Source organism: Arachis ipaensis, chromosome B3 (genome assembly GCF_059453495.1).
Source record: "Arachis ipaensis isolate K30076 ecotype BB chromosome B3, ASM5945349v1, whole genome shotgun sequence".
Classification (NCBI taxonomy): Eukaryota; Viridiplantae; Streptophyta; class Magnoliopsida; order Fabales; family Fabaceae; genus Arachis; species Arachis ipaensis.
Window position 1 is genome coordinate 39731862 of NC_142438.1, and position 15523 is coordinate 39747384.

The 15523-nt window shown below is 38.4% G+C and overlaps 1 protein-coding gene across 1 annotated transcript; it reads left to right on the forward strand.

The window, feature by feature from the left end:
• Positions 1-4786: 4786 nt before the first annotated feature.
• LOC107632986 (uncharacterized) lies at positions 4787-5443 on the forward strand. The gene is made up of 2 exons (XM_016336621.1): positions 4787-5006; positions 5133-5443. The coding sequence occupies exons 1-2, from the start codon at positions 4787-4789 to the stop codon at positions 5441-5443; spliced, it is 531 nt and encodes a 176-aa protein (XP_016192107.1).
• The last annotated feature ends 10080 nt before the right edge of the window (positions 5444-15523 follow it).

Consider the following 15523-nt stretch of genomic DNA (forward strand, 5'->3'; position numbering starts at 1 on the left):
GTTAAAGTAGAGTAAAATAGATTTCAAAATGGCAAAACCAAAACATGAATGGAAACATTTTACAGAAATTTGGGCAGTATTCCGGCTAAAATTGGATTGTCCCGGAAAATAAACTGCAGTCAAATAGTTCATATGAATCAAAATTAAAGTTGTACTTACATATAAGGAATATAAACATGAAAATTCAGAGTAAAGAGCAGCATGAAACAAGAAATTATATCATATGAAGGAAACTAACAACACAGCATCAGCAAAATTGCGAAAATAAAGAAACAAGAAATAAGAACAGTGCAATTAAACAGACCTAAATCCACTAACCACATCCTAGGCTACCTAACATCCTAAAATCCACTACAACATGCATATCTAACTGGCCTAAAGATGAACAATAACAGAAAAGAAAAATAGGAACCAACGACGAAAGGATAAAAGGGTGGCGTTCGGCGGAACCTGGTAGGCGAACTAGGGAGAATGGGCAGAAAGGTGGCTGGGGGTGGTGGTGACGGCGTCTGGCGCGGCGGCGGTGATGCTGTTCGGAGGGGCAGGGAAGGAAAGGAGGGGTAATGGGGTAGGGGGAGAGGGGAAGGGGTGGGTGGCGGATGGGGGGCGCGGCTGGGTTGGGCCGGCGGCGGTGGGTGGTGGTCGTCGAAGAGGGGGCAGTGGCGTTGGAGGGATGGAGGAGAAGGAAGAAGAAGAAAGAAGGGGGAAGGAAGAAGGGGGTGGGTGGCGGCGGGTTTTGGGTGGTCGGCGGTGGTCGGCGGTGGCATGGTGGTGGCTGGGTGGTGATGGTTGGATTAGAGGAGAAGAGAGGGAGAAAAAAGGTTTGGGGGGAGGGGGGCGACTGGTAGGGTTCGCGTGGCTGTGGGGTTATAAATTTGAATCCACGCGGCCGCGTGGGGGACGCGGTCGCGTGGCTGGAGCGAAAAATGGTGTGACGCGATTGCGTAAATGACGCGATCACGTGGAGGGCAAAAAGAGTAAATGACGCGATCGCTCGGGGCATGCGATCGCGTCGCTGGAATTTGTGCTAAACGCACAAATCCAGCGTCGTTTCAGCGCAACTCTCTGTCTCCTTTTGGGGTGTGGTGCAATCCATGCGACGCGATCGCGTCGCTCACGCGATCATGTGGGATTGGTATTGTGCAAGTGACGCGATCGTATGAGTGACGCGATCGCATGGGTCAATTGTGCGAAACGCACAATGGCCGCACGATTCCAGCTTAACCTTCTGGACGTTGGATCTTTACGCCGATCTCCAGGTCACGCGGTCGCGTGGGTAATGTTTTACGCCATTTGACGCGATCGCATGGATGATGCGGTCGCGTGGAGCACCTTCTCTCTCTTTTTTTTGTATGCAGAATGCAATGATTAATATGAAAGCGATGCAAAATTCTAGGTTCAATATTATAAAATAAAATAACACTTGAAAACAAACAAAACGAAATAAAAATTGAAAAATGAATGATCATACCATGGTGGGTTGTCTCCCACCTAGCACTTTTAGTTAAAGTCCTTAAGTTGGACATTGGAGGGGCTTCCTGTTATGGCGGCTTATGCTTAAATTTATCCAGAAATCTCCACCAATGCTTAGAATGCCAATAGCCTCCGGGGTCCCAAACTAGGCACGTGAAGCTTCTGGGCAGCTTCAAACAGATTCTCAGACTCCCGGGTGACGAATGTTAGCATAGATTCCAAGATCCCAAACTTTGCTTTTAAATCCGCCTTCATCTTGATCTATACTTTTCCATCTGGGCGGTTTAGAGATTAGATTCTCACCAGGATAACCAAACGTTTTCCGAGATCCATCTGGTTGATCATGATGCCAATCCGTGTACTTCAAGTTGAAGCGTGGAACCTTATCGAACCTTGTGCACCAGCTCTGAGTACGAGCCATTTCTCTTTTACTCTTAAAGCCACAGAGAGCTCTAAGCTGGTCATCTGTTTCAAGCAAACCATATTCAAGTGGAAAAATACAGTTAAAAGTTAAGGATTGTACCCACTTGAAGCTTGTATTGGGTGGTAATGGCCTTGGGGTAGGTGGTTCCAGTGGTTCTGTGAGTTCTACTCCCTTGTGCTCTTCTGTGAAATTCTCCACTTCTTTGCAGAATTCTTCAAATGTAACATCGTCCTGATCAAAGCCATCTATGTCTTCCTCATCACTTGAGTCATAAATGGGCGGTTTAGAGAAATCTACCTCCGCGTCATCTTCGTATTCATCTGGGGAAGAGTCTTCGATCTCAGAGAATTCACTTGCGGATGCAAGTTCATTATCATCATCAAGGAAACTTGCTTCTGGAATTATCCTGTCTAGTTCTTCATAAAAGCTTAGCTTTGGAGGTTGTGCACTATCCTCCTTAGCATCAATTGTAACATCCTTGACAGAATTCTCCACAACTCTAGATTCCCATGGGGGTTCAGTGTCTCCTAAGTCTTCAACCAACTCTTCTTCTTGTACAGTGACAGCTTCCCCTACTTGTTCTAGTATGAAGTCAGACTCTGTCATGTCCACTGGAGTCTCTAGTATCTCCTTCATGCTACGCTCTTCATTAGATTGTCCACATGGTGTTGTGGGAGGTCCTTGAATGTTCGAACGTCTGGCAAGTAATTGATTTATTGCTTGCTCCAGTTGATGAATAGTTGTTTGAAGTTGATCTACTGTTTTCTTGAGGCGAATCTCTGATTCCTGGGGTGATAGGTTTGGACGTGGTACAGGGGGAAGTGGTGGTGTTTGGTAGTGATTGGATTGGAGCTGGGGTAAATGAGGATCATGTGGTGGTGAATGGTGAAAAGAAGCTTGTGAGCGTGGTGGTTCGAGGTTATGTTGAGAGGATGGTCTATAGGCACGTGGTGGGGCTTGTTGGTAGTTACAAGGTTGTCCACCATATCTTTCAGCTGGGTATGCATTGTAGAATGGTCTTTGTCCATGATATCTTGGAGGGTGTTGTTGCCTAAAGGGTTGATTAGGTCCTCTCGGCTCCATCCATCCTTGATTGGTTTGACCTTGATGCATATTCCTGTTATAACTTTTATTCCTTTCAATAACATTAGAACCAAACTTAAAGCGAAAGGGGTGAGAATTCATAGTAGCTGATGAAAATAAAAAGGAAAAATAAAAACAAACAAACAAGTAAAAGAAGAATATTTACAATAACCAATAATAAGGCACACGAATCAAATTCCCCAGCAACAGCGCCATTTTGAAGAGAGAATTTTTGTGTGGTCTAGAAATTTGCAGATAAATCATCGTTGCAAGTATAGTTTCTAAACCTTCAAAAGTCCTTTCATACAAATGTTTTGGTTGTCACAAGTAACAAACCCCTAAATAAATTGATAACCGAAGTATTCAAACATCGGGTCGTCTTCTCAAGGAATTGCAGGGAGGTGTTTTTATTATTGGTTATGGAGATTGTAAATTGGGGTTTTGAGAATGAGGAGTGAATAGTTTAATTAGCAAATAAAGTAAATGAAGAACAAGCAATTTAAATGGCAAGTAAAATAAATAAATGACTGTAAATAAACTTTTGGCAAGGTATAAGAAACTAGAGGTCATATCCTGGCTATCCTTATCAATGATGATGAGAATTGAATCTTAATTCCGCTTTGTTAACCTTTACTAAGATAAAGGAAGGTCAAAGGATTAATTGGATTGATCTTCGGATCCTATTTTATTTTCTAAGAAAAGATTGGGATTCTTGAAGCTCAATTCAATTAACAAAGATAACAATTATCAAGCATGTTTGAGTTTGATAACTCCTGAGTTACTGATTTCTTAACCAAAACCAAAAGGAAAAAAGTAAATCTACTGGAATAAGAATGTCTTCAGATTGGGAATAATTGTAACTAATAAATAAAAGAAAGCAATATTAACTGAAATACCTCAAATAACATTAATCCAAAATAATAATCTATAACATGGAAGAATTCATAAATTAAATTGCAAAAGTAAATAATCTACTAAAGTAGTGAATAAAAGTAAAAGAGAAGCTTGAAGTAAAGGAACATTAAACCTGGGATCGAGAATTACTTCCGAATTAAGAGAAATCATAAATCCTAATCCTAAGAGAGAGGAGAGAACCTCTCTCCAAACTAAATCTAACTCATGAAAACTAAACTAAAGTCGTCTCTCTATGAATGGATGCATTCCCTCACTTCATAACCTCTGGTCTATGCCTTCTGGACTTGGATTTGGGCCAAAAAGGGCTTCAGAAATCGCTGGGAGCGTTTTTTGCAATTTTTGGAGCGTGGCCTCTGTCACGCATCCGCGTGGGTCACGCGGTCGCGTCATTCGAAGCTTTTCTTGTCACGCGGTCACGTCAGTCATGCGGCCGCGTCATATGTATTTTGCTTAAGGCACGCGGTCGCGTCAGTCATGCGGTCGCGTCGCTGTTGATTCGCGCTTGGCATGCGTCCGCGTCGCCCATGCGATCGCATGGATGCCAGTTTCTTTAGAAACTCCATTTTGTGCTTTTCTTCCATTTTTGTATGTTTCCTTTCCATCCTTTAAGTCATTCATGCCTTAGAAGATCTGAAACTACTCAACACACTAGTCACGGCATCGAATGGAGTTAAAGGTAATTAAAATAATTAGTTTTAAAGCATAGGAAACATGTTTTTCACATACATCACATAATGAGGAAGGGAAAGTAAAACTATGCAATTAATATGAATAAGTGGGTGAAGGATTGAATAAATCACTCAAACTTAGCACAAAATATATCATAAAATATGGGTTTATCACCCAGGGATGAATGTATCCTTTTTAAAGTCTAGAAAGCAATTTGTACATATGGAGATCAGACCTAATAATGATAGAAGCTGGTTTCTTACTGCTGTTTATGCAAGTCCCCAAGAGCAAAATAGGAGAAGCTTATGGAAGGAGCTAAATGAAATAGGCATAAACCTGAAGGGGGAGTTGCTTCTGGTAGGTGACTTCAATGAAATAGCTAACCCTAATAAGAAGAAAGGAGGAGCTAGGACTGATATAAATGCTTGTAGAAGTTTTGCTAGTTAGATCCAGAATACTGGGCTGATAGATATAGGCTTTGTTGGTGCTAAATTCACATGGAGAGGCCCTCAATGGAATGGTTTAAAAAGGGTCTTTAAGAGACTAGATAGGGTGCTATGTAATACAGATTGGAGGGTAAGGTTCGATGAGGCTAAGCTTGAAGCTCTAACCAGAACGCATTCGGATCACCACCCAATTCTTATGACATTAAATCCTCTCCAGAACCAGCGCATGGATCGACCATTCAGATATGAAGCTATGTGGAGCCTTCATCCTGATTTTGGTAATTGTATTGCTCAGAATTGGAAGGATCAGATGGACTTAAAGCAATCTCTTGAAGATCTAACCATTGTTTTGAAAGGGTGGAACAAGAAAACTTTTGGGAACATTAATAAGAGGAAAAAGGAGATTATGAGAAGACTGGGCAGAATACAATGAGCAACAGACTATGGAAAAAATTTGTTTCTAGAGAGACTAGAAAAACACCTGAATAAGGAATTAGAAGAGATTTTAGATAGGGAAGAGATGATGTGGCTTCAGAAATCTAGAGAAAACTGGCTCATCGAAGGTGACAGGAATACAAGATATTTTCACACAAGAACTATTATAAGACGAAGGAAAAATAAAATCCTTAAATTAAGGAATCAGAATAGGGACTGGGAGGAAGATTAGGAGGAATTGATGAACCTAGCCATGAACTTCTATGAGAACCTATATAAAGAAGAAGGGATTGGCATAAAGAGCTACTATCCCCAAATTGATGAAGAGTTGAGTAGAAGAATGTATGCTTATCCTTCTAGAGAAGAGGTAAAAAAATCCATTCACTCTATAGGATCCTTAAAAGCCCCTGGGCCAGATGGTTATCTAAGTTTATTCTACAAACAAAACTGGGAGGTCGTCCAAAATAGCACATACCAATTTGTTCAACAAATATGGAGGAACCCAAGTCTTCTGGAGTTCTACAACCAGACTCTCCTCACTCTGATTCCGAAGATCCAAAATCCTGAGTTCATCTCTCAATATCGCCCTATCGCTCTCTGTAATGTTAATTATAAAGGTATCAGTAAAATTATTGTGGAAAGAATAAAACCTTTGTTGGAGGACAGAATCTCCTCGTGCCAATCAAGCTTTGTTCCAGGGTGAAGAATACAAGACAATATTCTTATTGCAAAGGACATAATGCACATTATGAAAAGAGTTAAGGGGAAAAAAGGGTTTATGGCTATAAAGTTTGATTTCGAAAAGGCTTATGATAGGCTGAGATGGAGTTACATAGAAGGGTGTCTGAGAGATTTTGGCTTACTAGAAGAGATGATCAGCCTCATTATGGCTTGCATTTCTACTGTGACCTATAACTTACTTTGGAATGGAGGGAAGACCAGCACGATTTTACCCTCCCGAGGTATAAGACAGGGGGATCCCATATCCCCCTACCTTTTCGTAATAGCCATGGACAAATTATCCCAGCTTATAGAGGAGAAAGTGGCTGGTCAAAAGTGGAAGCCGATAAGAGTTGGAAAACAGGGGCCTGCTATATCGCACTTGCTGTTCGCTGATGACTTACTAGTTTTTACTGAAGCTTCAATAGATCAAATAGAGGAAGTTTGTGAAGTGATAGAAAGATTTTGTCAGGCCTCCGGCCTTAAAATTAATGCAACCAAAACTGTAATATGTTTTTCAAAGAATGTGAAACAGGATAATAGAAGAGAGATAGTTAATAAGTGTCAATTCCAAGAACAGCAACATCTTGGCAAATATCTAGGAGCGACCTTCACAAACCAAAGAAAAGGAACAGAAAGATTTAAAGATATTCTTCAGAGGGTACAGAAAAAACTGAATGATTGGAAGGCCCAGTGCCTAACTCTAGCAGGAAGAATAACCCTGGCAAGTACTGCCATCACCCCTATTGCTTACTATGAAATGCAGCACACAAGAATCCCAAAAAGAATCTGCAATAAAATTGAAAAAATGCAAAGAAAATTTATATGGGGCGAAGTAGAAAACCAGAGGAGAGTTCATCACATTAGTTGGAGTACTCTGTGTCGCCCGAAAGGACAGGGAGGTCTAGGACTCAAAAGCCTCAACCTGATGAATGAGGCTTTTCTATTAAAGTTAATATGGAGGCTCATAACAGAGAAGAATACCCTTTGGGCCAAAGTATACCAGCACCGATATGAAGGAGAATCTAGTTTCAGAACAGTACCCTATAGTAAGAAAATGGATTCCCCCCTTTGGAAGGAGCTGACTAAACTCTGGAGTGTCATGCAGGAAAACTTACACTGGATAGTTGGTGATGGAAAATAGGTTATGTTTTGGAAGCAAAAGTGGCTCAAAGAGGAAGGAATTTTGGCCAATCAGACAATTAATCAAGTGCCTAGGAATGAGGAGGGGAGAACAATATCATCTTATAGACTTGAGGATGGTAGCTGGGATGTGGTATCCTTAAGAAAATATCTCCCAACCAGAATATTGGACAGGATTAACAAGTTGATTATTTCTAAAAATCAAGGACAAGATAATCTTTGCTGGAATCATAGTGTTGATGGAGAATTTACGGTAGCTAGTGCCTATAAGATTCTAGCTGGGATAACAAACGAGAAGCATGTCCTGTGGTAGAATCTTTGGAAATGGAAAGGACAAGAAAAAATAAAGGTGTTTGCTTGGCAAATGGCACACAACAGACTTTTCACGGCAAGTAGAAGGGCTAGAATGATGAATACGGGTGATTCGTGTCATAACTGCCCAGAGCAAGCTGAGACAACAATACATGCATTAAGAGACTGTCCTAAGGCAGCAAGAGTGTGGATACAAATACTAAATCCTGGAGCTGTCCCCCACTTTTTTGAATCAGATTTAGAGGAATGGATAGTGAATAATCTGAGAAATAGATATGGGAAGGACTCTCAATATGAATGGACAGATGTCTTTCTAACTACTTGCTGGTGGATCTGGAAATGGAGATTTCAGGAAATTTTCAACCCTCCGTACTCCAGACCTAACAATCCTAAATTCCAAATTCTAGAATACATTACAAACTATAAGCAAGCACTCATAAATAAAAAGCAGTCACAGATAGTAAGAACAATAACAAAACAGATACAGATAAATTGAAATCCACCACCGCAGAGGTGGATCAAACTTAATACAGACGGAGCATCTAACAACCGAACACAAAGAGCAGGATGTAGAGGTGTGTTGCGCACTTACTTGGGAGAGTGGATTGGTGGATTTGAAGCTAACACAGGTTATTGCAGTGCAGAGCAAGCAGAAATGCTTGGGATCCTCCATGGGTTGCAGATGGCTTGGGATATGGGTATGCACCCAGTCATTGTGGAAAATGATGCAGAAAAAGTTCTCAGGTCTATCATCAAAGAAAGAGGAATTAATCATATCCATCATGAGACCATAAGAGAAATTGTTAAAATGAAACAAAGACCATGGGAGTTAAAGTTCTGCCATATTTACAGAGAAGCCAATCGAAGTGCTAATTGGTTGGCAAGGAAAAGCTTGGATGGGGATTTAGGATTTAGGTTCCTGGACATAGCTCCAAAAAATTTAGAAACGCTATTACAAGAAGATGTTCAGGAGATTGTACTCCCTCGTACTCTTGATGTAATTCAAGACTGTAGCTAATGTTTTTCCTTCTTCGGGCCTAGGCCCCCTTTTATTACCAAAAAAAAATTCAAAACTTCCATTTCAATGTTGGGGATAGAACTCAAAAAATAATAGATTGATCTAATTAGGTAATTGTTTTGAGAAAATTGATTCTTTTTCAATGATGGAAAAAATGTTATCGTATGTAGTTTCTCATGATAACAAATAATACGAAAAACAGGCAACATGAAAATGTCACATGAAATATATTTCAAAAACATGCCTATGAAAATATTAAATTTTACTTTTTAAAAATATTACAACACCTTGATAATTATTTTTGAAAATAAGAAAACAATATTCGAAGATTGAATTTTAAAAAATTAATATAGCTTTTAGTTCATTCCTAAAACACTAACATATTCTGTTAAGCATTAATTTAAAAAATACTAAATTATTACTGAGGTTCATTGATTGTGTTAGTAATTATGAATTCAAATTTAATATTAACAATACTGAAATAACCTTTTATTTAATTCTAAAAGAATAAAATAGTAATATTTTATGATTAATAGTTTTACATGTGCATCTAATTATATAGAGAAACATTAGGAAAAAATAATTACGTTTTACATTAATAGTATGAATAGTCATGTAAATGTAAGAATGCAATTGAACAACTATACACAATATTTTATATTGTCAGTATATTAAAATTAAACTTTGATGATTATCAGTGCTTAAGAGAAGCGGTGGCTGTATGTTAGCCTCCCTTTCTTTTAAATCTTACTTGTTGCCTTTTCAAAAGAAGTTAGGAGATATTTTCTACTTTTGTCTCGTGTTGCGTTGAGAGACACTTTCTTTGTGTTTCTTGAACGACAGACACAGAAATAGAGTAGAGTAGTATAAGTAACACCCAGATATATCCTGGTTCACCTACTAAATGCAATGTAGCCTACATCTAGTCTCCATCACAAACTTGATGGAATTTGACCAACTTTTTCGCTGAATTACATACACCAATGTTTTGAATAGGATCTACCCAATTCTATTTGGGACAAATCCAGATTCTAACCAAATCTGAATTTGACTAGAACTCATCGTAGCTTTCAACAGCCAAGTGCTAACCTAACTTGCAAGGGAATCCCCACAGGATCATGAAACAAAATAGAAAGATGTACAAAGAAAATCTGAAATGTCTTACGGCTTTTTCTCCAAGTGTAACTCATTGCCCTTTACCTCTCATTGGCAGTTTCTCACAAACTTGACCATGTTTGCCTTTTCCGATGAGACTCAGACAGACCAAAATGAGAAAAAGAAATACTTAATGAAAACCATCAAAGAGAAGAACTCAAATAGCTGAGGCAACGATGAGAACTGAATGTGTTTTGTTCTTACTCTCTTGCCTTCAACCGTTGGTCGTTCACCCTTATTATAGAAGAGTAGAGCTTTCAAGGTTGAAGCAAGTTCAAAACCTATACTGTATTCTTCTCCTGCATCAGAGCTGCAACGGCTTCGTTAATGAGGAGAGAGAGATCTGAATCTGTTGCATGCATCTTACCCATTCTCTCTCATCATTTTTCTTCAAGTTTCGACAATCTAGCCCGTAGAGTTTTGCTTTCGCCCGAAGTTTGGATTTGGACCGTGGATCTTCTACTGTCCGGATTTGACTTTGATTTCTCCATCATTGCTTGATTTGTGCTTGAGACTTGGTAAATTTCTTCTTAGATCCTTGGTGCAGCACAAATGAAGGAAAATAGTTTTTGATATGCTCTGACCGCAGTGTGACTAGGCTCTTGGTATTAGTCCTTTCTTCTTGCATGGACGCGGGAACACGCCTTTTATTCTGCAATCCACCAGAGCTTCTGCACCTTCCGTTTCCTTCTTTTTTCATTGTTGAATGACGTGACCGAAGAGAAGGAGAGCCGGGAGAAAAGAGACAATTTGGCTTTTGGTGGAAGGCAAGAAAGGTTAAATGATGTGGCATAGTTGTAAGAATCAGTCCGGACCGGCCTGTTCGACTGCAGAAGCCGGTGGACCGGACTCCCAACTGGTCCGGTCCAGTCCAGTTTTGGAACAGCTTAAGGAACAGAATCGGTCAAAGTCGGTTAGAACTGGTCAAAACAGGTGAAAACTTTCTAGAATCGGTAAAAATTGGTTCAACCGATACGTTTAGGAGAAAATTCCGAAATTAATGAAGATGTCATTCGAACCTGGGTCTTCTTTATTCTGCATGCTCTCCTTAGTGCTAAGTTATGTTGTTCCTTCTTATTGTAAATGCTAATTATTAATTATATGATAAAAACATGCATTAAGTTTTTTAGATATTATTTTAATTTTATACTCAGATATATTTAAATTATTTTTATTTTTTGTTATTCATAATTATTAATATAAATATAAGTAAATATATATAAATAAAACATATCAAATATTTGTATCAATTATAGTATGATTTTTTTATGATTCTATGATATTTATTAATATTATTTGTCAATAAATACATATAGTATATAACGATATTATAAATATAAACTAATTAATTAGTTTTTAAAATAAAAAATATTGAGGTCAATATTAAAATAAAAGTAAAAATTCTTTATTATGGAAATATAAACGTAATTGATCACTGACGTTAGGATTTTTGCTAGTAAAGAATTTTATAAAAATAGTCGCGTCGTAGATATAGTTTCTAAACCAACAGAAATCTCTTCGTACAAACATTTTGGTTGTCACAAGTAACAAACCCCTTAAAAATTGATAACCGAAGTATTTAAACCTCGGGTCGTCTTCTCAAGGAACTGCAGGGAAGTATGTTCTTATTATTGGTTGTGAAGATTGTAATTGGGGTTTTGAAAATGAGGAATAAGTAATTTAAATGGCAAGTAAAATAAATAAATAACTGTAAAATAAACTTTTGGCAAGGTATGAGAAATTGGAAGTCCTATCCTAGTTATCCTTATCAATGATGATGAAGATTGAATCTTAATTCCACTTAGTTAGCCTTTACTTAAAGCAAAGAAAGGTCAAGTGACTAATTAGTTTGATCTTCAAATCCTAGTTAATCCCTAAGGAAAGATTGGGATTATTGAAGTTCAATTCAATTAGCAAAGATAACAATTCTCAATCATGTTGAGTTTGATAACTCCTGAGTTACTGATTTCTTAACCAAGACCAAAAGGGAAAAAGTAAATCTACTTGAATAAAAATGTCTTCAGATTGGAAGCAACAGTAACATAAATAAAAGAAAGCAATCATAAAATGAAATACCTCAAATAACATTAATTCAAAGACTAATCTATAACATAGAAGAATTCATAAATTAAATTGAGAAAATAAGTAATTAAAAAGGAATATTGAACCTGATAAAAAGAGATAATCCTGAAAGCAAAAGAAATCCTAAATCTAAATCCTAAAAGAGAGAGGAGAGAACATCTCCGTCAAACTACATCTAAATCATGAAAAGTAACTAATTGGAGACTCTCCTCTGAATGGATGCATTCCCCCACTTCATAACCTCTGATCTGTGCCTTCTGGACTTGGATTTGGGCCAAAAAGGGCTTCAGAAATCGCTAGGAGCGTTTTCTGTAATTTTTGGTGCGTGGCCTCTGTCACGCGTCCGCGTGGGTCACGCGGTCGCGTCATCTGGATTTTTCCTTATCACGCGGTCGCTTCAGTCATGCGTCTGCGTCATATGCGTTTCGCTTAAGGCGCGCGATCACGTCAATCACGCGGTCGCGTCACTGCCAGTTTCTCCAAAAACTCCGTTTTGTGCTTTCCTTCCATTTTTGTATGTTTTCTTTCCATCCTTTAAGTCATTCCTGCCTTAGAAGATCTGAAACTACTCAACACAAGAATCACGGCATCGAATGGAAATAAAGGGTAATAAAAATAATTATTTTTACATACATCACATAATAAGGAAGGGAAAGTAAAACCATGCAATTTTCATGAATAAGGGAGTGAAGGATTGAATAAATCACTTAATTTGAGCACAAAATATATCATAAAATATGGGTTTATCAACCTCCCCACACTTAAACAATAGCATGTCCTCATGCTAAATCCAAGATAAAGAGTAAGGTAAGGTTAAAGTGGTGGAATCTCATGCAATGCAATCTATTCTAAATGCAACTACCTAAATGAATCATGCAATTCTAATTTTTTTTATTCACTTGTATATAAAACTTACATGTAGTTAAATTAATTCACATTCTCAAGGAATCATATATGCATAGCCAAACCTTAGATAATGATAAAGCACTTTTACAATTGAGATGGGAAAGAAAAATATTTTACAAGCTTGCAAGACAACTAATAATTTAAGCAGAGATATATGTTGATGAGCTATTGAACCCTCACTAGATTTTGTGTTTACTCTCTAGTCACTCAGTGTTTAATGGGTTAATCACTCTATTCTTCTTTTTATCCTTATTTTCTATAACTTTGTTCTTCATCTAACCAATCAACAATTACAGAATATAGGCATACAAAAATCATGAGGTCTTTAATTAAGATTGTAATGGGGCCAAGGTAAAGGTAAGGGTATATGTATAAGGTTAAGTGAGCTAATAAGTGAATCATTGATTAGTCTAAGATTTCACCTAACATACATACTTTGTAAAGCAAGAATTTCTTTACCTATTCACCCAAATTTTTCCACTTTTGATGTTACATGCTCACGCATTAGTTTTAATTTTGTCCCATGTGCATTGCTTTATTTTGCATTTGGGGATTTTGTATCCCCTTTGTTCAAATACTGAAAAATAAATTTTTTTTAATGCACATGGTAATTCAATTATTTTGATTTCACATGAGCATGCTTTTCAAAATTTTTATTTTGAATTATTTTATTCTTTTTAACTTTCTACCCTTTGTTTTTATCATCCATGTTCCCAATAGGTTTCCCACACTTAAACAATACACATTTTCTATCTTAAGCTAACCAAGGATTCAACTTGGGATTTTTATTTTGTTTTTCTGCTTAAGGCTAGTATTGTGGTTTATAGAATAAGAGGGGATTTAAAGGCTCAAGGGGGCTAACAAGGGTGATGTAAAAGGTAGGCTAATTTGGGATAAGTGAGCTAGAATCAAACAATGGCCTCAATCACTTTCTTGGTATGTATCTATATTCTATAATCGGACATATAGATTAAAACAAAGTAAAGAACACCAGAATAAAAAAGAAGGGCGAAAACACACAGGAATAAAAATTATGGTTTGAATGTAACCATACAATTAAGCTCAAAACTCACAGGCTGTGTGTTCTCTAACTCAAAAATAATATATCAGTTATATATGTCATGCAAGTAAAAATTAAGAGTTCTCATTATTCTCAATGTAAATCTTAAGGTGGCTTTAAAGTTTTAGTGTTTCTCCTTGATGAAATGTTGTTAACTACCTGACATGTAATGTTATATACAAGGTGTGTGGATTGTTTTTATTATGTTAAAGTCTCTAGTTTACTTCCTTTTTATATTTTTAATTTAAACTAAGTTATCTTATGCTAAAAAGGGTAAACTATACTAATTAATCCACAATTTCTATAACTAATAAGTTAGAATTGCAACTAAACTAAATGGCTAAAATATGAACTAAAGTGCAACATGCAGAAATATAGTAAAAATACATGAAAATAGCAATGTATACGTACTGAGAAAATAAAAAATAAAAAGAAAAATACAGAAAAGTAGCAAAATAGAGTAAAAGAGTCTGTAGTGGTTCACCAAAAGAATACGCCAGAGATGGTGACCTCCCCACACTTAAAATGAAGCATCGTCCCTGATGCTCACTCAAGCAGGGTGTGAAGGGGTGTCATCACTGGAAGGATGGGTAGCCGGAGTCTCTGTGGTGGTGGTCGGAGGATCTGCCTGCTGCAGAGGAGGTGCTGACTGAATAGGGATCTCTGGGTTGGCAGCCTGAATCTGAGGCGGGGCCTCCTGCTGTGATGTAGCCTGCTCCGTGCCTGCCTGCGCAGCCTCTCTCTGTGGATGGGTCTCCGCCTCGTGATCATCCGCCTCTTCCTCAGATGGCTCTGATGGTGTGTCAGGCTCGGAGGGGATGTCGCTACCAGAACGGATCATCAGCTTTAGGTGCTCATAGTGTTGCTTGCTGCGACGCTCAGATCTCTCATATCGGCACCGGTTGCGGCGCTCCATTTGGTCTAGCTGCTGAAACAGGCGGTGTACTAGGTGATAGACTGGCTCTGAGGCAGGTGGAGGTGCAATGGTGGTAGCAGGGGTAGCTGGGGTAGCGGTAGAGGAAGAGGGGTGGTGTACGAAATTGTGATCATCAATGGCGCCAACAACTTGGTACGCACAATTGTAATCTCAACTCTTTATCACAACTTCGCACAACTAACCAGCAAGTGCACTGGGTCGTCCAAGTAATAAACCTTACGTGAGTAAGGGTCGATCCCACGGAGATTGTCGGCCTGAAGCAAGCTATGGTCACCTTGTAAATCTCAGTCAGGTGGATTCAAATAGTTATGGTGAATTGATAATAAAAAGATAAATAAAACGTAAAATAAAGATAGAGGTACTTATGTAATTCATTGGTGAGAATTTCAGATAAGCGTATAGAGATGCTTTCGTTCCTCTGAACCTCTGCTTTCCTGCTGTCTTCATCCAATCATTCCTACTCCATTCTATGGCAAGCTTTATGTAGGGCATCACCGTTATCAATGGCTACATCCCATCCTCTCTGTGAAAATGGTCCAATGCGCTGTCACTGCATGGCTAATCATCTGTCGGTTCTCGATCATACTGGAATAGGATTTACTATCCTTTTGCGTCTGTCACTATGCCCAGCACTCGCGAGTTTGAAGCTCGTCACAGCCATCCCTTCCCAGATCCTACTCGAAATACCACAGACAAGGTTTAGACTTTTCGGATCTCAGGAATGGCCATCCATGGGTTCTAACTT